The 22,870-nt window shown below is 60.7% G+C and overlaps 1 protein-coding gene across 1 annotated transcript; it reads left to right on the top strand.

Moving 5' to 3' along the window:
• Positions 1 to 2,563: 2,563 nt before the first annotated feature.
• On the top strand, positions 2,564 to 19,382 carry MDFI (MyoD family inhibitor). The gene is made up of 6 exons (XM_035561351.2): positions 2,564 to 2,623; positions 4,004 to 4,078; positions 4,169 to 4,226; positions 14,413 to 14,595; positions 17,611 to 17,865; positions 18,282 to 19,382. Exons 1-6 carry the CDS (start codon positions 2,564 to 2,566, stop codon positions 18,536 to 18,538), a joined length of 888 nt encoding a protein of 295 aa, XP_035417244.1. The 3' UTR covers positions 18,539 to 19,382.
• Positions 19,383 to 22,870: the final 3,488 nt, after the last annotated feature.

Here is a 22,870-nt window from a genome sequence, read left to right as displayed (position 1 = left end):
TGTTCGTGGGGCCCTTCTTCTTTTTTTTTTTATTTATTTTTTTTAATGTCCATTTCCTTTTTTTTTTTTTTTTATTATTTACAGAAATAGCTCGTGACTCATCAAAATCTTTCAGCAGAAAATATAAAACAGTGGGGTCATTCACTGCGGACCCAGCGGAGCGAGCTCCCCTCCTCCCCTTCCCGCCTGCTTTTGGGAAGGTTATTTTGTCGAGAGATTTTTGTGTGTGCCCAGCCGCGGGTAATTCTGCTCGGCAGATCAGGGGGTTATGGCTTGGGCCCTAAGCAAACACGGCTCGGGCTGCACAGCCCGGCTCTGTGCTGCGACGCAGCCGAAATCTACGGCCCCATTCACGGCAGGTTGACCGCACGGCACGGCTCAGGGGGTGTTGGGTTGGGGTTTTGTTGTTGTTTTCGGATCGCACGCATTTTTCTCTTATTTATTTGTTTTTCTTTCGAAACAGCACAGAGCCCGCCGCGGGACAGCCGCCCGCGGGTGTTGCAAAACCTCCCCCGGTGAGCTGCGAAGTCAAGGCTTAGCGTTAAATCCTGGCCAAGCTGGAAAGGTCAGGGGGGGCTTTTCAGCCACCTGAAATCTCCCCTCCCCTTCCCCTGGCTGGGTTTTTGGGGGGGCAGAAGTTGGGGCGCAGACCCCGCAGCCGGGAGCGCTGGGGAGGATTTATTTTGGCCGCGGCCGCCCCGTGCGAGCCCGGCGCGGTGGCTGCTGCCAGATGTTTGTGAATGTGGGTCAGTGAAGTCCCACACCTACATAACCGGCCTTGTTTTCCAAAATCCAGCCAGCTCCTTGGGGCGCAGCAGTCCTGGGTGTATTTTCCCTGCAGGATTTGGCTTTTCTACAGCGCGGCGCCTGCAAACCTTCCCCTACCCACCCAGGTGCCCTGCCAACAACCATCTGGGGGACGTTTTCTTTAGAGGGGACAACGCTTTGAGCAAAAATTACTTGTTTTTACGGGGAAAAAAAACGCTCCTGTCGGCTCACTGAGTGCTTGGCATCACGGAGTAAATGTTAACCCCGGAGAGAGAACAGGCCGGACTCGTTTGCACGCCTCCCTGCTCGCCTGCATCTGCTGGGACGAGGACGGCCCCGTGCCTCTCCCCAGGGCTTTGCAGCGCAGGGTCGGGCCCGTGGGGTACACGGCCCTGCCCGCGGCGAGAGAGGGATTTTGGGGCCGGTTTTGTCACCGTTGGGCAACTGCGGTGCACAGTGGCCACGGGTTTTTTTTTTATGGGGCGTTTTGTGGGCGAGCAGTGGCGGCGGGGCTGGCTGAGCCGCTCGCCCCACCGGGTGCTTTCGGTGACGTGCTCGAACTGTCCCCGACGCAGCCCTAATGAGAGGTCGGGGAAGGCTGGGGCCGTGCTGGCCAAATGTCACCTCCTGTGTGCTCCTGGGTGAACGTGGGCTGCGGAGAGAAGTTTGGAAAGCCCAAGGGGAGGAGGCAGAGCAGACTGGGGAGGTGGCGGAGGAGGGCAGAGCGCTGGGTTAAGGCAGCAGGCAGCAGCCCCGCTGCCAGCCCTCGTTTCGGCAGCACGGAGATGGGATGTATCCTGCCCAGGCACCAGGAGCAGGTACCGGCGCGGCGTCTTGCCTTGTGGCAAAGGGATTTGGGTGGTGGAAGAAAGGAGGGTGCAGGCCTGGTGTGGGGTATCAGATCCTGCATTTGGTTTTGGTGTCATCCCTGTGTCCCTACGTCCCTGCAAGGGGCACCGAGGCTCTGCGGGATGCCCGGGAGAGGAGGCAGGCAGCAGCACGGCTGTGGGGCTGCTCTGGGTAAAGCCCTGTCCCCTCCCTCCGCTGGGTGCCCTTCGTGTCCCCATGCACTAAAGCTGCCCAGGGCACACTCAGCCTTGGGGCTGCGCACCCCCAAATCCCACTAATCAGCATCTGGGGGGTTATCAGGCACCAGGAGCCCCAAAGTCAGGTTCACGTTTCTGCATCCTCAGAGGAGCTTTTCAGTTCTGCGCTCTCCCCCATCCTGCTGCAACTCTTAGGTTAAAGGAACCCTACAAAGCGCCGCTCCCCGGTGCCTGCGCAGCCACTGCGGGGCCCCACGGGTGGTGCTGGGCCACCGAAGCTGTGCCTCAGCCTCGCCAGCACTCCCTGATTCCTTCCTGTGGGTTATCAGCCCGAGCTGTCAGCACGGAGGAAAAGTGCTGATCTGCAGCCTCATATCCTGAGCCAAGCACGTGGCCCCGGGTTCCCAAATCCGGGCACCCCCCAAGGCAGAGCATTGCAGCCGCCCTCCTCCTTCCCCCGCCGGCTGCTCCTGGGCCATGCTGGGGCTGCTGGGTCCTGCTGGGTGCTGGCCTGTGCCACGTCCCCCGGGGCCGGCGGGTGTCAGAGGGCAGGAAAACAGAGAGGAATGCGCGGCGGCAGCGTGCGGGGCTGGCGGGGCAGCACCGTGACTCAGGCACTGTCTCAGAGGCTGGCGATGCCGGCACACCCCGATCCCTGCTTGGGTGCTGGTTTAATGTGGAAATCCCTGCCTACCACCGGGGGGACCCCCACCGGGGTGACCCCCCCCTTTGGGGACAGGGCACCAGGGATGGGGCAGCACAGTGCCATCCGATGCTGCGCCCTCGGTGAAGGTGCTGAGGGCAGGAAGGTGGGCGCGTGGCCCCACACGGTGCTGCACCCCATGGTGCTCCCCACGCTGCACCCCGTGCACGTGGGGTCGGTGTCGGGGTGCCCATCTTCCCAGGGACCGTGCCGTGCAGTGCCTGGCACAGCAGGGCAGGCAGGATGCTGCTGGTGGCTCCTGGGAGGGCTTTAGGGCCATTTTGTAGGGTGCAGTCAGGAACGCTCCTCCTGGAACGAGCACAAACCCTAGTGACAACTTGCCTGCGAGCAGAGTGGATTTTTGCGGTCTCGCCCGACCCTCTCCACCCCCCTGGCTTTCACAAAGCACCCGAGAAGGTCGGGTCCCTCCAGCCCTCCTCGTTTCCCCCTCCCAGCCCCTTTCCTTTACATGTGGCTGCAGCAGTGACGTCCCAGCACCTTCCTCTTATCCCTCTACACCCTAAAAGTTGCACGCACGGGGCAGGGGCTGGCAGCGGGGTGATGGCAGTGACAGGCAGTGGGACGAGGGACAGGGAGTCACCCCGGTCCATCGGCCCTGCTCCAGCACCCTGCAGCCGTAGCTCCAGACTGCGAAATGGAGCCCGGCCCCGCAGCGTGCCCAGGATGAGGTGACCCCAGGGGGGTGTCACGACCCTCCCATGGCAGGGAGGGCAGCCCCCAGCCCCTGGCTTACACCCGGAGCTGTTCCGGCTCCTTTCCCTACTCTTTGTGTGTAGAAAGCAGCAAAAGGTGGTGGTGTTAAAAAAAAAATAAATCAACTTTCAAAATGTCCCCCCAGGTCTTGCGTGCCACTCTGCAGGGGGACTGGTCCCTGCGGGGACGCAGCACACCCGGTTTGTCCCCCTTGGAAAATCCTGAAGCTGGGAGGGGAGAGCCCCAAGGCCCGGCTCGCCCCGGGGGCTGCTTCCACGTAGGGAAACTGAGGCACGGGGGGTCGGGGGGGGCTCTCCGGGGGCCGTGTGTGTGCCTGCTGCCAGGCGCTTGGGACCCTCCTGGCTCCGCAGCCGGGCCGCGGGGCGGGGGCACCGCCCCAACCCCAGCCCCAAAACTTTCTTCCCACCGCTTTCCCACCCCCCCCCGGCCGAAAAATCCCCGGCCGGAGGCTGGCCCCGGGGGCCCGGCAGCCTCTGCCTGCCCGGCGCCTCTCCCCTCCCCGGCTCCAGCCCCCAAAGAAACTTTTCCTCCCCCTCCTCCTCCTCCTCCTCCTCCTCCTCCTCCTCCTCCTCCTCCTCCTCCTCCTGCACGGAGCTGCTCGGCGGACGCGGGTGGTTGGTTGGTTGTTCTCGCGGCTTTTTTTTTTTTTTTTTTAAGGAATTGGGGAAGCAAACAAACAAACAGAAAAAAAAAAAAAAATCAAAACATTTTAAAAAGCCCCCAGCGCTCCGGGAGGGTCCCGTGCGCGCAGCCGGGAGCGCAAAGGGATGCGCGGGGGGCGCAGCGCGGTGCGGGGCTGAGCCGCTGCCCCCCGGGGGGGGCCCAGGTGAGAGGGGGCCGGGGGGGTGGCGGCCGGGGGGGGCCGTGCATGAGCCGAGTGTCCCGAGTAGCGCCCGGCCCCTCTCCGATGTCCCAGACCAGCAGCCACCGGCAGAGCCGCCCGGAGCCCCGCCGCGCAGAGCCGCCCCCGGCAGGTATTGGGGGGGGGGGGAGAAAGGAGGAGTGGGGCGGGGGGCGTCTGGGTGCATGGGGGGGGTGTCTGGGAGGAGAGTGGGGGTGTAGGGGGAGTGTGTGGGGGTGTTTGGGGGTGTTGGGACGCATGGTTGGGGGTGTTGGGGCGCATGGCCGGGGGTGTCTGGGGGGGGCTGTGTGTGTGTGTGTGGCTGGGGGTGTCAGGGTGCACAGGTGGGGGTGTCTGGGGGAGTGTGGAGGTGTAGGGGGAGTGGGAAGTGTGTGTGGTTGGGGGTGTCTGGGTGCACGGCTGGGGGTTCTGTGGGGGGGGTGTGTGTGCACGGTTTGGGGTGTCTGGGGGGGAGTGTGTCTGTGTGTGGTTGGAGGCGTCTGGGTACACGGCTGGGGGGGTCTGGGGGGGGTGTGTGCGCAGCTCTGGGGTGTGAAGGAGTGTGCGTGTGCGTGGTTAGGGGTGTCGGGGGGCTGGGGGCTGGGCTGGGGGGGTGCGAGGAGCTGCAGGGCTTGGAGGGGGTGCACAGCTGGGGGGTGCCTGGCTTTTGGGGGGTATGGTGGAGTGTGAGAGTGTGTGTGTGTGGTCTGGGGGGGGTCTGGTGAAGTGCGTGCGTGGTCTGGGGGGGCTGTGGTGGAAAGTGTGTGCGTGGCCGGGGCGTGCGTGGTCTGGGGGGCGCATGCCTGGGAGTGTGCGCGTGTGCACGGCTCTGTGCGTGCAAGTGTGTGGCTGTGTGTGTGTGTACGTGTCCGTGTGTCTGTCTGTGCATGCGTGTGCACACATACGTGTGCACACAACCGGGGGGCCATGGACCCCTCCAGGAGGGCCCGCGTGTGTGTGCGTGCGTGCACGGCCACGTGCATGTCCCTGCTCCTGCCTGCGTGCGTGTGTGCACGGCTGGCTCGGTGTGAGCACAGCTGATGCAGGCGAGCCCCGGGGGAGCTCGCAGCACAAACTTCGCAGCGGTTCCTGTAACTTTGCCAAGTGCACGGCACAGCCTGGGCCCGGCTGGGGCCGGCGCAAGCTGAAGGGGTTAAAAATGTGCTGGGGGCCGGGGGGGGGAGATGCAAGGGGCTGGGGCTGTGGTGCAGCCCCGATGGCAGCACCCCGAGAGGGGTTGGGGGTGCTGGGCCCCTTCCAGAGCCCACAGCGGCTCCCTGGGGTCCCTTGGGCAAAAGGAGGCAGCAGGGCAGGATTGGGCCGTGGAGAAGTGGATGGAAGAGTTTTGGGATGTGGAGAAGTGGATGGAAGGGTTTGGGGGATGGTGGCTTTTGGGGCAAATCTGAGCCCTTTGAGATGCTGGGGAGGCATGGTGGCACTGTCGGGGCTGAGGACCTGTGCTGGCGACCCGTGGTGGCCGGACCCTGCCTGGGGCTCACGTGCAAACTCGTGCTGAAAGCCCAAACGGCGAGAGAAAAAAGCCAGAGCAGGAAAGTGACGGCACGGGGTGAAACTCCCTGCCACACGCTGTCTGAGCAGACACAAAAGGGGCCAAATCCAGCCCGGGACGGGCTCTGCATGCGCTCCAAAAGCAGCCGCAGTGCTGGGGGCTGAGCAGCAGGAGCTGGGTGCTGTGACACCGGGCGCGGGGACACGCCGAGCCCAAGCGAGCGCCGCTGGATCGCTCCCCTTGGCTTTGGCCTGCGTCGCGGCCGGGCCCACATTTTGGAGCACACATCCTCTTGGTCTCTTCCCCCTGCGTTTCCAGCTGGATGCTGCCGGCTCCACTTCCCGGCTGAGCTCCTCATGCTGCTTCGTGCTGCTGGGGCTGGGGCGAAGCGGCCGCAGGGGCTGCCCCGTGCTGGTGGCCCCCAGCATCCCCCGGACTCCTCCAGGTGGGAAATGAGGAAGCGATCGTGCCCCAGGCTCATGCAAAAAGGTTTTTCGCGTGCCATTGCCAGGGGTTAAGCTGTGCACTTGGCGCTGTGAGATCGAGCGTGCTTTTAAAAAGTGGTTTAGAAACCGATGGGGTTTGGGGAGCTCAGGGGGGCTGGGTGGGCAGGAGCCAGGCTGTAAGCCCTCACTGGGCAACGTCTGGGAGCCTGGGGGCACCCATGGGTGCCTGACCTGGTGCACCCCGGTGGGGGGTGTCACCGCCACCCCAAACCAGCACCCAAGCCACCCTCCTCCTCCCCAGCTCCTCTCAGAGAGGAAATCTGAGCAGAGTTGCGCCAAGGTTGCTTCCTTTAGACCCTCCCCAAAGCCGGGGCGTGCAGAGAGGGTCTCCAGGACACCCCCATTTCCACCCCCCGAGGCTCCAGGGACCCAGTCCCACACCGAGAGAACTTCCCCATCCTGCCTCACCCGGCGGGAGGGCTCCAGAGAGCAGCTCCCCCAGCGCATGGCATGAGCTTGGGCTTTTTGCTCGCACCATATTTTTATTAATTATTTATTTTTGAAGAATGAATGGACACGGGCCGTTTTGTGCTTGGTGCTGGCTTGGCCTCGTGACGCTGCAGTGCAGAGGCGTTATCTCTTGGGCACTTTCCAGGGGCTCTGTCACGCAGCGTGGAGCCTGGGAATTTTTGCTCATCTTCCTTTGCAAATTGGACCCGAAAATTTGGTGATGCCAAGCCTGGAAAATAAACGGGGAAACTGAGGTGCTGGAGTGGTTTGGGCGAAGCCAGAGTGATGTGGGCAGAGCTGGGATGGCATCGCCGTGCTCCGTCTCATTTCCCAGCCTGAGACGAAGTTCTGCTCCTGGATTTTGTTCTTTGGCATGGCTGGGGATGGGCCCTGTGCCACCGCAGCCTCCTCCTGCCCGGGGGATCGGGCACGCAGCAACCCCGGCCCTTGAAATAGCTGCAGGGAGTTTGCGGAGGAGCCTCAGAGAGAAGAGGCAATTGTCTGCTTACGTGAAGTATGTGGGGTGTAATTATTTTCCGGAGGAATTAGCAGAAAACAGGAGAAACCAGCACCCCTTTGGCTGGCGGGACTGCTTTTGTGCTTCCTTCCCTTTGCGGGGAGGAAGAAGAGGGGGGACGGGGGTAGGTGAGCGGGGCTGTCCTTAGGGGAGCAAACAGATGTGAGGATTGCGGACCCAAATCCGCCTCCAGGAGGAACAGCTTGCCCTGCAGGCTGCCTCTCCTCCCTCCCACCACCCTTCCCAGTGGGACAAACTCAGTGTGGGGCCACCGCCGCGTCCCCCCCTCCATGTCCACGTCCAGGCTCAGCCGCAGGCGCCGGCAGCTCCGCGCCTCATTGCTCGCACACAGGCACTTCTCATTGGCTTTTTTTTTTTTTTTCTGTTGGTTTTGTTATTTAATTCTTTCTGCCTGTTCCCGAGGAGTTTGCCCCGAGGTGGAACATGAGGCCGAGCCCCGAACAAGGCAGCTTCCACGGCAGCAAGGCGCCTCTCGACGAGCCCAGGGTGCTGGGTGCTGTCCCTGGGTGCTGTCCCTGGGTGCTGTCCCTGGGTGCTGTCCTGAGCCCCCAGCCAGGCGGGAGCTGGGGCTCAGACCTGCATGGAGAGGTGGGAGAAACAAAGGCACCCCGCTCCGAGCTCAATATAAAAGGTTTTTATTAATCCTAGCACTGATTTAAATGAAACTCGTTGCAGATTTGTGCACGGCAAGTGCAAAGGAGAAAAAGGGGGGGAAAAAAAGCCCCCGAAGTTTTTGTGTTTTTTTTTTTAAATCCTAGATTCATTTTTTTTACCCAAAGATTCATTTCTGTTTTCTTTTATAGTTACTCGTCTGCTCATGAAAATATTCAATTTTTTTCCCTTTCTTTAAACAGAAAAAAAAAACTTAAAAAAAAAGAAAAAGAGCCAAGAATCAGATTTCTGGCTTTTTTCAAATGTTTCTCGTTTAGAGCAAAACAAAGCAGACTCTTCGGGGCTGTGCCGCTTGCCACCCGAGCGTCCCGTTCCTGCTCCAGCCCCTAATTGAATTTCCTTGGAAAGCACTCACCCGAGCCTGTTAGCTGCAGAAACCTCAACTTTCCTCTGGGCATTTTCTGTGATTTTCCTGATTTTTTCCCAGAACTCTGCCTTGCTCGTGCCATATCTCCTGGTGCGGGCAGCAGCACCCAGGGTGCTGGGGTTGGGGTGGGAGATGCTCCTCCGCATGGAGCCACCTCGGTCCTTCCCAAGTGCGCCGGGCACTGCGCTGCCCGCTCAGGCTGTGCTGGTGGAAATGAGTTGTTGGGTGTCATCAGAAATGGGGTAATGTGATTTTTTTTGCCCCAAATCTCCATCCTGAGGCTTTCCTCGGCCACCACAGCCGCATGCTTGCAGGCGGTGTGCAAATGTCCAGCTCTGCTTCATCTTCAGCCAGGCTTTGGCAGCGTCTTCCCGGCTTGAGCCTTGTGTGGTTGACTTTGGGGACGGTCACCCCCTCGCTCCGGTGGCATCCTGCTGGGATGAGTGTCCTGCTCTGCGATGGGACACATCAGGGAGCATGCAGCAGCTTCTGGACGTGCTTTCACCCCCGTCCTCTTTTCCCTTGGGTCACCCCCCACGGGCACAGGATGCTCCTGGCTGTGGTGCCGGCTCCTTCCCCGGTGCGGGATGCGGCACACGGGGTGGGACAGGATGGGAAGAGACGGGACGGGATGGGAAGGGAAGGGACGGGACGGGATGGGAAGGGAAGGGACGGGACGGGATGGGAAGGGATGGGACGGGACGGCACCCGCCCGGTTCGGCCACTTTCAGTGCCAGGGCTGGGCTGCTGGGGCAGCGTGTTCTCCCAAAGAGCCGCCTCGCGAGGAGCGGGTCGGCTCGCCGGCTCCAGGAGCTATTAATTACTCGCTCCACCCGAATGGCTCATCGATGGACAGCCTTGCCGAGCCGGCATGCTGCTGCCCCGCGCGTCGTGCCCTGACCTCTGCAGAAGAGCTTGTTCTCACCTCGCTGCAGCTCCTTCAAAGCTGCTTTGGTGTCTGTGCTTAGGAAAAGCCCCAACCTTGCAAGCACGCAGCCTGGCGCATGGGTTGCGCACCACGACTGCAAGGTTTTGGGCTCCGTCACCATACGGTGTGGCCTTAGGCAAATCCCTTCTGCCTCAGCTTCCCCGTTGAGCCAAGAAACATTAAGTCCATTTCATAGTGCCTTAGAGCTGTGGCTGTGCTAAAATGAGGTTCATCAAGACTGGGGAACGCGTGATGGGCACGGGCTTAAACCTGTAGGCTGGGTAGATCTCCGGATGAAAGGTGCTGCATAAGTGCAAATTATTATTCTTGTTAATAATGATGTCCACCAGCTCACATTTATCTGCTCTTCAATTAACTTTTTTTTAAGGACTCTTAGCAGGCTAGAAAGACACAAATTTTCCCTGGCAGAACCTGTGCTGGTTTGACCCCGTAAGGTTATGCAATTACTGTACTGGCATGGTCCTTAATTAGACTCTCCATAATTTTCCCCGGCACAGCGGTGTGGCTCGCTGCTCTGTAATTCCCAGAATCTCCTTGGATCTGATAGGCGTCGCCTTCGCTGCTTTCCAGGCTTCAGGGATAATTGCTTGCTCTTAGGGACACTTTGCACGTCACAGGACCTCCTCCCCATCCTATGAGGCTTCAAAGTCCTCTTGGCCAGCTCGGTGAGGGAGCACCGAGCCACCACGGTGCTCCTTGGTGTCCGTGAAAGCTGACTTGATCCCAGACTGGATCCTTCACCCTTTGTTGTTCTCCATCATTTTTCTCCACTCCTAGACCCCACAACATGTTTGGGATGCGACACAGTGCTCTTTGGTTTCCGTAGGCAGAGCTTGGAGCAGTTTAGGGCAGGAACCTAATCCTGCTGGGTCCGTGGGTGTCCTTGGCAAGCCAAGTTCTCCCATGGCTTTCGGTTTAGTCTGAGGGCTTTGGGCTTGGAGACTGCTTCTTCCCTTGGATCTGCAGCACCTGAGGGTCTTGAATGCCACCTTTATATATGTTAAATATATTCTTGAGGCATATTTCTCCATTGTTGCTCGCAGTGACTGATGCTTCTTGCAGTGATTTATTTCTCACCCTCCCTGAGCTCCCTTCTTGCAGATATCCGGGCAGGTTGGTGGCATGATGCAGCTCCAAGTCGTGCTCTTCCTCTCGTTGGGAGACAAGGGGTCACTCCTTCCCCACCATCACCAGCAGATTTTGGGCAGGAACAGGTCCTCCAGGAGGGTTTTGGGGTAGTCGGTGCCTCCTTGGCAGGAGCCATTTGGGTCGATGAGGCCCTTTGAGTGATATCTTTGTAGGGACAGCCAGGCCCAGGCTCTGTGCCCCAAACCCGCAGTAGGGTTTTGTGGCCGGAGGAGAGGTTTGGTGGTGTGCCTTCAGCCCAGGTCAGATGCTGCTGAGCCTGGTCCTGGCCATGAGTAGGACTTGTGGGGTTTTGTCCCTGCTACTACCCAGGTGCTGGACCCTGCCCTGTGCCAGGAGGACAGACGGGATGGACGCTGCTCCTGTCCATCTGGCCAGCCCGAAATTCCTCTCTTCCTACCCACCCAATGGCTATAAATAACAAATAATAACATCTCCCAGGCTGGCAAGCTATTTGGGGTTTTGCGGGTTTTTCTGCTTTGTTTTGCTTTTTGCATTTAGGAAGTAACTTTTCATAGAAACCAATATTTTTTTTTGACCGGATTCCTCATTGTCCCAGGACCGAAATGTTTTTACAGAGCATGGCCCAGATGAGTGGAGAGGCACACGGGGCTGCAGGGGGCTGAAGCTGGGAGCTGAGCTCTGCTGGATGCGGCCGGGGCTTGCTCAGGAGCATCGCGACTTCTGGGCCTTTCCCCACCGCCCTCCTTTTCCTTTCCCTGAATATCATTGAATGTGAAATGCTTTAGTGCATTAATTTCAGACTGAATGTAAATAAGCCATTTGGACTTCTCCCATTTGAGCAAACTTTGAAACCAGGATTTTGCTTTCCTCTCCTCCAGCCTGGCTCATGGGATTGGAAGGATTTGCTTCAGTGCTGTCTCTTCTACACTTGAAACCACTTAATCAAGCTCTAAAATAACCCTCGAATAGGTCAGACAGGCACCTGATTGGGACAGGCAGCGTGTAAGGGAAAACCAAGAGAGATTACGCGCTCATTTTATCTGCATAAAACAGATTAGAAAGCTCCCAAACTAAATATTGCTGCAAGGTAGCGTGTTGTTAATGGCAAATGCCTCGCTAGACCATCTCTGTTTGTGTCTCCGTCCAACACCATCTCTTCCCTGCCCTGGGACATTAAAGGGAGAGGAGACGCGAGGCTCCTGAGATCCTCCACGTCAGCCAGAGCTGTGACCCACAGCGCCAGCTTTGGATGCTGCTCAGGTCCCGAAGAGCTCAGATGTGGCTCCAGATGTGTCCGAGACCCTCTCCTGCCACCAAATTTCTCCCTCTGCAGCCGAAGGCACCGCTCGGATGGCAGGAGAACAGCTCATCCCTTGCGCTCGGCTACAGCTGAGAAAACCCAAGGGGGGAGCCATGGGAAAACCTGGGAGGATTTAACCCAAAAACGCTGCTCCGGTGTCGCCTCTTCCCACATCCTCCGTGCTTGCCAGCTGGGGGGCTCAGCACCACGGGGACGAAGGAAAGCCACCCGTGGGATGCCCGCGGTCACCCCGGGCGCAGCGGGGGCCGTGCCGGTGGCGGCGCGGTTCCTGTTTGTGCTGCCGGAGCCAGCCCCAGCCGGTGCTGCCGGGTGGCTGCTGACACGCTGCCATTTCCTCCTGGTTGTGTCCAGGGATTTTGCAGATGGGTCAGCTCCGTCCTGAGAGCTCGTCGGGAACGAAGCACACCTCCAAGACACGCGTGCGCGCGCCCCTAGCCAGCACAAAGGTGCTACACGGGGTCCGTCCTGACACCAGTTTCCCCCCAGTCCCAAAATGCTCATTTTGTGCCTTTTGCTTTGCGAAAGTGTTGGGAGATATTCAGTGAAAGGCAAGGAGAGCTCGCAGCTTTCTTACATCCATCAGCTCTTTCCCCTTCTCTCTCTTTTTTTCTCAAGTCCTAGGCTGTTTGGTGGGCACCGGAGCTCAGTGGTTTCTTGGGGCTTTTGCAGAGGGTGGGTTGGGACTTCGCAAATGGGGAGAACGGTGAGGAGACCTGACCGAGTGCCTCTGCTGGGCTTGGCACCAGGAGGCAAAGGAGAGGAGCTCCACATCCATCGGCTTCCCTAACCCCTTGTACCTGACGGCAGTGCTGTGATTTACTGAAGCCCGACCTGGTATTTTAAATGCCATGTTATCTCTGCTCTCCTAAAGCACCTGGGGCGATCTCCCCGTGTCACCTTCGTTTCTCCCCTGGATTTTCCGAAAGACTTCCTCGTGCTCCTCACCCCGTGGACTGAGGCAGCGAGGCTGCGTAGGGACCGGACCAGCTTACCCAAATTTCTCTCCCGTCTATTTCTGTCCCTCTCCTGGCCAGCTCGTTCCCGTGGGAGTTAATTTAATTGCCAGCTTCCTCCCTCCTTCGCTGTGGTCGCGTGTGAGACTTCTGGTTGTGCAGGGTAATTACACGGGGGAAGCATTGCCTGCAGAAAGCTCTGCCCGGGGCGGACACAGCGATGCTCAGCACCTCGAGCCCCTTCCCGGGGACCTTTTGGAGCCGTGCCCTCCATCCACGGCTCTGGCTCCGTCTGGAGCTGCCCAGATATCGGGGCGTTCCCGTCTGGTGTTAACAGGCGTGATATCAGGTGTGGGCCAAACCCTGCAGGGCTGACTCAGGCCGGTCCAGGTCGGGGCATGACAGAGGACTCGGATGCAGCAACGTGTGGTTATTATTCACCTTCACACCACGCCTATGCACAAACACCTGGGGCTAGAGGACAGCCTGCTCCCTTCCCTCACCCTGGGCTTTCACAGGGGCATGGGAACGTGTTTCTTTCTGGGGCTTGCCTGCTCCCACTCCGTTTGGGTTTGGGAGCCAATGTTTCTGTGCAAAATTCAGCTGGAGCAGCTGCATTTCCCTTGTCTGAGTACCAAAATCACCACGCCGGTGGGAATGGTTGCAGGAGAGCCGTGCTCAGGGCTCTGTAGTTTTTCTCAGCAAAAAAATCTCTCTTCCACCAGGTGACTTTCAGGCCAGGGAGCAATTCTGTGCTGGAATTCTGGAAGGTGGTTTGTAAAACAAAAACCCAAGGCAGGTTATTTCTTTCCTGCCAAGTCGTATCAACCTGTTCCGTGAGGGCACTTTGTCTTAGGGTGGAAAGCATAAACCGAGCTGGAGCAGTGTGCTGGGCAGGGCGGTGCTGTGGGGAAACCAAGGCAGGGGGATGCACGCATGGGGCTGGGCGAGCGTCGCTGCCAGCTCCTTGCAGCCCCTCTGCGACAACCCCGGGCTCCTGCCCACCCCGGGCTGCGGGTGGTGCCCCCACCTCCCTTGTAGGGCCTCTTGTTATAGTCCCTATAATTATATGTGTGCGGTCTGCTCGCCTTCCTGCCCAGCTCCTGCCTGCAGGAATATTTTGCTCGTTATATTGAGCATCACGAAGCGGCCGAGCTCTCCCTCTTCCCCCCCCCCCTCCTTGCCTGCCTGCATGTAGGGCCTCTTGTTATAGCCGGGGAAATGACGGGTGTTTGGTCTCCCTCCCTTTGCCCAAGCTATAATTTAGTTTTATAAAAAGTGCAGTCCAGCCCCTGTGGTGCAAGCGGCTGCTATTCCTGGGCTGGGGAGAAGGAGGGGGCTTGGGGGGCTGGGGGCTCAGCACCGAACCCTGTGCAGCCCCCCTGGGCACGCTGCTCTGGGGTGCAGACCCTGTTCCTCCAGGTCTCTGCAAGGGGATGTGCGATGCTGGGGTTTGTCCCCACAAGGCTGCTGGGGTTAAATCCACTGGTTTTGGGTTTTGCTTGCCACAGCTGAGGCAGTCCCTGGGGGCTGCTCCTGTCCCAGAGAAGCGGGATGTGATGGGGGGGTGGCAGCCAGCTCCCCGTGGGGAAGAAAGTGCCCTTTTCTTGGGAATGGGGGGGAAACAGCTGGAGAGGCTGCGTGTAACCAGCTCCTCTCTTTTTGGAGAAGGAATCTGCGACTTTGGGAGGGTGCTCGCACACCGCTGGCATTGCAGCAGGGCGAGCGGCTGCAGAGTCGCACAGCCCCAACACCCCCCAAATCCTTCGCGGCGGTCCCTCTGTTCCCCCAGCCATGTACTGGGGTGCAACAGGGGCAGATGGCTTTGGTTTATGCCCGAAAACACAACCCGTGGTGTGGTCCAGCACAGTGGGCATGATGGCAGGGGGATGCATCCTGGTGGCACCCCGAGGCGCTCGGCTCCAACCCCGTTTCTCTTGCAGAGGCGGGCGAGACCTCGCGCCCTTCGCCAGCGGCCCCCTCGGCGGAGCCCCGGCCGCCCGCCCGCCCCGCGGCCCCCAGGCATGAGAAGTGCCCAGAAGATGACGACAAGCCCCACAAAGTGCTGACGAACGGCACGGCGCCGGCCAGGACCGAGCTCGCGGGCGCTCCCGAAGCTGTGACATGTGAGTGCTCCCTCCAAGGCGCTCCCCGGCAGGGCTCGGCCCGTTAATGAGCGATGGAGCTGATTAACAAGGCGGGCAGCGGCGGTGGGAAGCTGGCTCCTCCTCGCTCTGTTCTTCCCCACATCAAAGCAAAAGGCTGGGGCTGAGCGTGAGTCACCGGGAGCTGGGGAAAGCCAAGGGCGGCAGCCAGCAGCCCCTGGTTTTGGGGAGAAATTCGGGCTGAGAGGAGGTTTGGGGCGCGCTGGGTTAACAGCAGGGCTGGGGGCCCTCGCTCTGGGTCCTGTTATGGGGCTGGGAGAGCAGAGCTGGCCGAGGGGGGAGGCTGGGGGCCAGCCCCTCCTGCAGCCATGCCATCCATCCCTTCCCTGGCTCCCAGCCTGGATGCTGGGACTTTGCTCCCAGGCTGCCCCTTCCGCACGCGGCCGTTCCCCGTTTGCTGGACGCAAGATCACAGCTTTCCCTTCCAAGCGGCGGAAAGCGCCTGGGTGCTTCCCTGTGGGGCAAGAGGAGAGGGTGGGAAGGGGGCGAGCAGAGGGTGGGAAGGGGGCGAGCAGAAAGCGGGAAGGGGGCCACAAACTTCGCCGAGCGGGCAGGGGGAGGTGGGGGAACGGCACACCGCGGGGGCTCCTGCCGGCGGCGTACGTGGAGCGAGGCGAGCGCACGTTTCCTCAGCCCCAGCTCGAGCCCTTGCAAGCATCTGGGAGCTGGGCCGGCTGCCCACAGACATTCTGCACCTCTGAGTCACGCCGCAGCCGCTGCGCCCCGCGTGGCGCGGCCCCGCGCAGCCCCCTCCCCACACCGCAGGCCCCGGGGCCGGCAGGAGCGCAGGCACCCGAGGGCGTGGGGTGCAGGGAACCCGCCCCCCCCATGTCCTCCCCAGGAGGTTCAGCTCCCCACGTCACCACCGGCAGCCCTCGCTTTGCAGCCTGCTCGGGTGCAGTGGGAGGGCTGGGGCTGTCATCGACGGGGCTGTCATCGATTTTGGAGGGCAAATTTCCCCATCGGTGCTGTGCCAGGTGGTCCAAGCCCTGCTGGTGGCAAGGGACCAGGACCTCTGGCAGAGCCGGGTGGCAGCTGGGTGAGGATGGCTGCGGGTCATCCATCCACCCACCAAGCCCCAGGGATCCTCCAGGGAGTCCAAGCCGAGCTGGTGGTGTGAACATGCGGGGCCACTGCCACCCCAAGGAGCATCCCCATGGTGTGAAACACGAATTTTCACCCTTCCAGGAGGGTTTTGGTCAAGCACAGGCAGGATCTGTCCCATGGGCTGCTCCTCCCGGCCCTGCCACCAACTTACAGAGCATCACACATCGCTCCTGGTGGCCCCAGGTTGAAGATGTCAGAAGAGCTTTCTGAGCTGTAGGCCCCCCTGAGAAATGGGAGCTCTTTTTCCTGGCGTGGAGGGGAGGGGACAGCTGGCTGGCCCTTGCTGCTGCTCGCTGGAGCCGGAGCGTGATTTTGATTTACAAACAGTTTAATCTGAGGAATGCAGCGAAATGGAGAATGCCAAACCCAGCGTACTCCGTCCTGCTGTAAGCCCTGCTGCTTCTCAAAAAAAAAAAAATATATCATAAAATAAAGAACAGCAGGCAAACCTGCGGGCTAGTGAGTGGCTGCACTGGGCTCTGTGCTTGTCCCCTCCCCGTGGCTCTGGCCAGCCCCAGGTGCCACCGTCCCCACCAGCGCTGTGTGCGATGGCACCTCGGGGAATGCTCCTGCTCCCCTTGGAAACCAAAGGGATCCACCTGGGACCTCAGGAGGTTTTGGGGAGAAACGTCCCATTTTATCCAAGGTCCATTTACTCTTTCTCCTTTCTCCCCTTCTCCCACCCCTCCTGCTTTCAGCCCGATCTTCCAGCTCAGCCTGTTCTCAGCTCCCTCCCCAGCGCGTTCTGTGCAGTTTTCACCCAAATTCATGATAAACTTCCCTCCGCGGTCTGAGCCCAGCTTCCATTTTGGAAGGGGCAGGGGCACACGCCTGTGGTTTTTGAGCCTCCATCTATTTTTGCCGGCACAGACAGAGGTGGTGGGGCTGCGTGCGGGGGGCTCGGCCATGCCCCCTCCTCCCATGGGACCGCCGTGGCCACGGTTTGCAGAAAGCAGCTACTGTTCCCCGGCGGCCAGAGGTGCCTTTGCCCTCGAGCCTCCGGGCTGAATCATCCCTTGTTTACTGGCGCGGGAGAGGAAAAATCAAAGTTTGGCAAAAGCAGGGGGTGATTTGTGCCTTCGAGTGGAGCTGCTGCGCCAGGGGGCGAGCGCTCGAGCCCCCTCCCTTGGGCTGCGTGTCCGCGGGGGGACACGGCACCGGGCAGGAGCAGGGGCCGGCGTGCGAGGGCTGGAGGCAGAGGCAGCCGGAGCAGATTTTTCTTCCCTCCTCCAGCAGGGAAGTTCAGCCAGAGGCTGGGGAGCCCATTCATTAGGCGGCCGTGGTGCTGAGCTCTCCAGCTTCGCCTTATCTGGCTGCCCGGAGGGCGGTGGGGACGGCCACGGGCAGCACGTGGGCTGTGCCGCAGGACGGCGGCTTGGCCCTCGGGTTCCTTTTGGTGGTAGCAGGGGCTGATGCTTCTCTGCTTCCCTGAGCTTCCCTGCTTGGCACGAGGGGAGCGCGTCCCTCTGTGCCGCCGGTCACCCCCCGGTGGCTCCATCCCTCCTGCCTGCGCTGGCGATGCCGGGACCCTGGGGACCTCCTCCCCAAGTCCTCTGCTGAGTTTTGGCAGTTGCACCATGTCCTACACGCCAAGCCTTTATTTCTTGCTCTGTTTTTTCATCCCTCCCTCCCTTTCTTTCTCCAGTTCTCCCTCTTTCCCTCCAGCCAGCGTCTCCTTTTCCCTCTCCCTCCTCTCGGACCGCTCTCCTGCCAGCATCGCTTCCTCCCTGCCACGGGGCCACTCCGTGCCCAGCTAGGGACCAGGCACCCGTGTAGTGGCAGGGGACAGGGACCAGGACCACATTTTTCCCCCATCACAGTGCTGCAGGGGCGGCAGGACCGCTATTAACACACTGTTCTCCCCACCAGGCCAGCCCCAGGTGCGAGCAGCCCCGCAGCCCCCCGGCCCCTGCACCCACCTCCTGCACAACGGGGCCGGGCGAGGGCCGGATCCAGGTGGTGCCCTCGGGGACGCGGGGAACGGGGTCTTCCGCCCCCTGCCCAGCTCGCAGAAGCCTCACCGTAAGCTGCAGTCCCACCACTCCATCAACAGCCAGAGCAGCAAGAAGAGCAAGGGCAGCTCCAAGTCAGCTTCATCCCACATCCCTATCGAGGCACAAGAAGGTACCGGCTCTCCCCGGGGGGCCCTTCCCAGAGGGTCTCCTCCAGCCCCGCATCCCTTGGGGTCTCCCATGTAGCACCCTTCCAGCTCACCAGGTCCCCAGGTCTCAGCCCTGCTCCCCTCCTGGGACCCTCCTGCATCTGCACCTCTCCCTGCCCCAGGGTTGGTGCCAACCAGGTCATTTCACATCCTCTAAAATCGGTCTCCTTTGGGGTCCGGGCTTGTCCCAGGCAGCAGAACCGGTGTCCAGGCATTGAGGCAGGTCCCTGGAGCAGTGCTGGGCTCCCAGCCCCTTCCCGTCCCTTCCCTTAACTCCCAGGGGAGAATTTCCATCCTCTGGGGGCTGAGCGTCCGCTCGCCAAGGGCTGCCCCAGCCCAGCTTGGGGTGTCAACACCTCCTTGCCCTTTTCCCCTGCAGACTGCTGCGTCCACTGCATCCTCTCCTGCCTCTTCTGCGAGTTCCTGACCCTCTGCAACATCGTGCTGGACTGCGCCACCTGCGGCTCCTGCACCTCCGAGGACTCCTGCATCTGCTGCTGCTGCTGCAACTCGGGCGAGTGCGCGGACTGCGACCTGCCCTGCGACATGGACTGCGGCATCATCGACGCCTGCTGCGAGTCAGCCGACTGCCTGGAGATCTGCATGGAGTGCTGCGGGCTCTGCTTCTCCTCCTGAGGGCCGGAGGCAGCAGGAGGGAGGACGACCGGGAGCGTAATTCCCCCTCCTGCAGATCCCTGAGCCCCGCCGGTGGGGAAACCCAGGCGTGAGATGCCGCAAGACAGAGCAAAGCCTGGCAAGGGAGGAGAGCACAATTCCCCCGTTGCAAACCTCGTCCTCGGAGCCGCTGAGCCCGCTCAGACCCTGCGTGGGGAAGGGCAGACCCATAGGGCCGGAGACAGCCACGCGTGCCTTTGGGCTCTACCTCTTCCCCGCGCGCCGAGGGTCGCGGGAGCACCCTGCCACCTGAGCCGAGCGCAGGAGCTCCCATCCCGTGCCCCCGCTGCCTGAGGAAGCTGCTCCAGGCACGGCGACAAGGGGGGACCTGAACCATCCTCTCCCCTGGGACCTTCCAAGACTGGGTGCAGCTCCCCAGGGGGATCCCGTGGACACCAAAACCTTCAGCCAGGCTGCAGGACTGGTGTTACGGGGACGCAGCACCGCCCCCCCCAGCACCTCCCCGGTGCTGAGATTGGCAGCCAAGTGCAATAAACTGCCCACGGCAGGGATCCCCCTGCGGCCGAGTGCCTTCGCCCCTGCCTGTTCCCCTCCTGCGGGGCCAGGGCAGCTGCGCCAAGCTGGCATCGACCCCGTGAGCATCCCTCGGTGGGTTGGTTGGTGCCAAATGACCCCCAGCTGCCGTCACCCCAAGGACGGGGCTTGTGGCAGGGTGAGGGTGGAGAACACCCCCTTGGAGAGCTGGGGAGAAGGGGAGGGAGAATAAGTGTCATGGTATTATTATTATATATATTTTTTTTGGGTCCCTTTTGTTACTGTAAATAAAGGTCTTTCTTCATTTCTGACCGAGGGCTGCTGCATCACGCGCTCCTCGAGGTGCTCCCGGGGGATGGCAGCTCACGGCCACGCCGTGCCCCACATCCCTGCACCGTGTTCCTTAGTCCCACCGCAGGGCATGGGGGCTCGGGCAGGGGCTGCAAGGCTTTTTGGACCCTGGGGACACGAGGTGGCTCGGTGACAGCCCTGGAGCTCTGCCCTTCACCCCTCACCTCCCGCAGTTGGACCCCCTCTGCCGCAGGGGCACAGGGTCCTTATAGGAGAAAATAAAAATGCAAAGTCCCAGCTGTGGGGCTGGGAGGGTGCAGAGTGCCCGGGGTTTGGGGGGTGCTGCGGGAGGTGGCAGCCAGCCAAATTTTGTGGCCTGGGTGCCCTTGTGTCACCCGCCTCCTCCCAGCCCTGCCTAGGGACCATTGAACGTGCCATGCCATGCCTTGCCGTGCCGTGCCATGCCTTGCTGTGCCGTGCCGTGCCGTGCCATGCCAGTAAGAGACCTTGACCACCCCCCCCCCAGAGCCTTGCAGCCCCTTGGGGTCCCGACTGCCCCAGCGAGGCTGCTGGCTGGGCTGCAGTTGAGCAAGGAGGGAAAAATGCTTAAAAGCGGAGGCCAAATGGGTCAGTTGGTCACAGTGACACAGGCTGGTTTGGGATCTGGGCTGCCTGCCCTCCGGGGCTGCGGCTCAGCCATGAAACCTATTTTTAGTGGTGAGCGAAAGGCGGCCGGAGCCCAGCGCAGGGCAAGTGCACGGAGGGGAAGAGGACGGTGCGAGCAGCCTTCCTCCACCCCACGCACAGGGCGAGGACTCAGGGTGGCAAATAAAGCCCTGAACCCTTCCCAAAATGCAGCTGAGCCCCAGGACGAAGAACTGGGGGGGGGCTGCACTTCGCTGCCCGCCCCGGGACGGACGGGAGCGGGGCCCCATCGCGGAGCCGGTGGGAGCTTTGCCACAGGCTCTGGCTGCGGCTCGGCTCCAAGCCGTTTGCATCCTTGGCAAGGAGGGATGGAGGCGCCGGCCTTCCCCAGCCTGGCCTCACTCGTGGTGCTAATTAGGGAGGCTGGAGCTGGCAGGGCCGCTCTCCCCACCAGCCGCAGTAACGAGCGCTGCTGCCGGAGCCGCTTAATGGGGAACAGATTCCCCGGTGTGGGAGGGCCCCGCGTCTGGTGGTGCTGTGCACGCTTGTGTCCCAGATCCTCCCCTCCCTGTGGGGAGGATGGCACGCACCCTATGCACCCAATTTCCCCAGTTCCAAAAGCCCTTTTGAACTGGGAGCGATTCCACGCTGTCCCCAAGGACCAGGTCCTCACCCACTGGAGGGGGGAGCAGCGCCGGGCTCTGCGCGGAGCATGATGTGCTGCTAAGTGTATGTGATATTCACGCCTACAAATGTACTTTAGTGATGGCTGCCTCCAAAAAAACTGCAAATGAAACAGCACCCGGTGCCTCTGCAGGGCTACCCAAAAGCGCAGCCCAGCCCTGCCAAGTGATGCTCTGCCCCCAGGGGGCTGACCGCCTCCGCGGGCTTTATTGGACACTGGCGGGGGCACGGCCAGATTTATTTTTTTTTAAGCCCTTTTTTTCCAAGCCTGGGTTTGGAAAAAACATGTGCTACCCTGGGCAGCGCTGGCTGCTCTGCTCATACCCCAGCTGCTCCTGAAAATTGGCTCGTGGGCACTGGGATGTGGCAATGATGGAGCTGAGCTGCCCGAGTGCCTGGCAAGGGCTCGGAAAGCAAAGTGCAAACTTTCCTCTGGATGTGAGCTGCTGCTGGCCGTGCACCTTGCAAAGCACCAGGGAAGGTAGGGGTTAACCCTCCTGCCTGGGAATTAATTAACAGCAGATGTGCTCAGTTTTTAACTAATTACTCTCCTGCCGGCACTTGGTTTTCACGCTTTCCTTGCAAGCTGCTGGGAGCTGGGCGCCGTCACACCGTGCCCAAGCAGGTGCTGGCCCTGCAGGCTGGGCTGTGCTGGGTGCCCGGGCTCATCTGCATCCTCCCCCCAGCCCGGCTGGGGTCCTCACCGAAGGAATTCAATGAAACAGGATAAAATTCATTAAATTATTGAGCGTCTGCAATAGCATCGCTCTGTTAAAGCTCGGTGACCGGTTCCCCAATTGACATAGGTCTGTCTGCCCAGGATGAGGACTACTTGGTGGGCATGCTGTTCATCCTATACGTGGCTACGTGGCTGTGCTGCTGGGGTAACCCCCTGCCCCCCTGCTCCCTGATCCCTCTGCTGATAACCCAAAGTGCCTCCCCAAAGACCTCACCCAGGGCAGGGAGAGCTGCAACACTCGTTGCCTTCAGGGCTTTCGCTTGCCTCTCTCTCTGCAGGCAATTTATTATGGCTGGGACATCGAACGTATTAATAATGGAAGTCGATTGTCGAGTGTTGTCAGCAGGCAGCGCGGTGTGTAGGGACGCAGCACCCATCAGGATATGGCTGAGCCCCTCCGGCCCCATCGCTGTGGGCAGCAGGAGGATGCTTGGGGGGACGGGCGGTGCGGATGCGCCTCTGCTCCTTTGGTGGTGATTGCTTTCGGCAGCCCAGGCTATTTCTGTCTACAATCGCAATCAATAAAGCAAGTGAGAGGGTTTTTATTTTTCCACTCCAAATACTTTCTTCATCCTGTTTCCTCCCTGTTCACACGGCTGACTGGGGTGCGCTCCAGCAAGGAGGCCCCCGGAGCCGTCTCCTCCTTCCTCCTCACCACCGGTCCCGTCCCTGCTCCCCCTCCTGATCCCGCTCCTGTTCCCACTCCTGCTCCATGCTCCCCATCCTGGCCCTGTGCAATCGCTGCCCCATCTAACACACCACAACCACAGGGGCAGGTTTGGCTGGAAGCGAGAGGACGGCATCTCACATGTGCATGCGTGCGCACACACACAAAAAAACACTGCCAGAGCCAAAAGCAAAAAAAAAAACAACACAGAAACTAGAACTAGGGCTCTGGAAGACGCGGCAGCTCGTGTAATCCCTGGTTCTGCTGGGCTGCCTTCACAGCGCAGCGATGGGGGGACGGGCCGAGGGGAGCCGACTGCAGTCTATTAAACTTCCTTTGAGAGCCTGCCAGACTGACAACAGCTGGAAGGAATTAGCTTTGCAGGTCCACCAGCTCCTCTCCTTGCTTTCACCCTTCCCCAAAAAGCAGCTTGAGGCCACAGGCCCGACAGCATCACTTTTTCCCCGCTCTCCGAGATCCCTGGCGTCCCACGGGATCTGCTCGGCACTGGTTTCGCCTTTGATCCCAAACCTGCAAGGAGCGCGAGCATCCGACGGAGGAAAAATCCCGGGACCTTCAGCGATGGCTAATCTCTGCCATCCTGCACGTGTGCAAGGTGCTGGAAAGGGTTTGTTGGGCAGCAAACCCCCGCCGGAGCCTGTGTTCACCATCACTGCTTGGTGTCCCGGTGCTGTGCACGTACCCGTGCCGGGGGGGACGCTCGGTGCCGGTTCCTGGGGTGCCAGCCCGGCACCCAGCCCCTTTGCTCCAC

This window comes from Cygnus atratus, chromosome 24, assembly GCF_013377495.2.
Source record: "Cygnus atratus isolate AKBS03 ecotype Queensland, Australia chromosome 24, CAtr_DNAZoo_HiC_assembly, whole genome shotgun sequence".
NCBI lineage: Eukaryota > Metazoa > Chordata > Aves > Anseriformes > Anatidae > Cygnus > Cygnus atratus.
Note: the sequence above shows the minus strand (reverse complement) of the source record. Positions and strands in the feature narration are given on the sequence as shown.

Bases quoted from the DNA above. Each gene is read 5' to 3' on its own strand.
- MDFI (XM_035561351.2), top strand. From the start codon at position 2,564: ATGGGGCAGCACAGTGCCATCCGATGCTGCGCCCTCGGTGAAGGTGCT. The intron at 4,079-4,168 runs GTGAGAGGGGGC...CCGATGTCCCAG, and splicing joins GCCCCCCGGGGGGGGCCCAG to ACCAGCAGCCACCGGCAGAG. The intron at 4,227-14,412 runs GTATTGGGGGGG...TTTCTCTTGCAG, and splicing joins CGCAGAGCCGCCCCCGGCAG to AGGCGGGCGAGACCTCGCGC.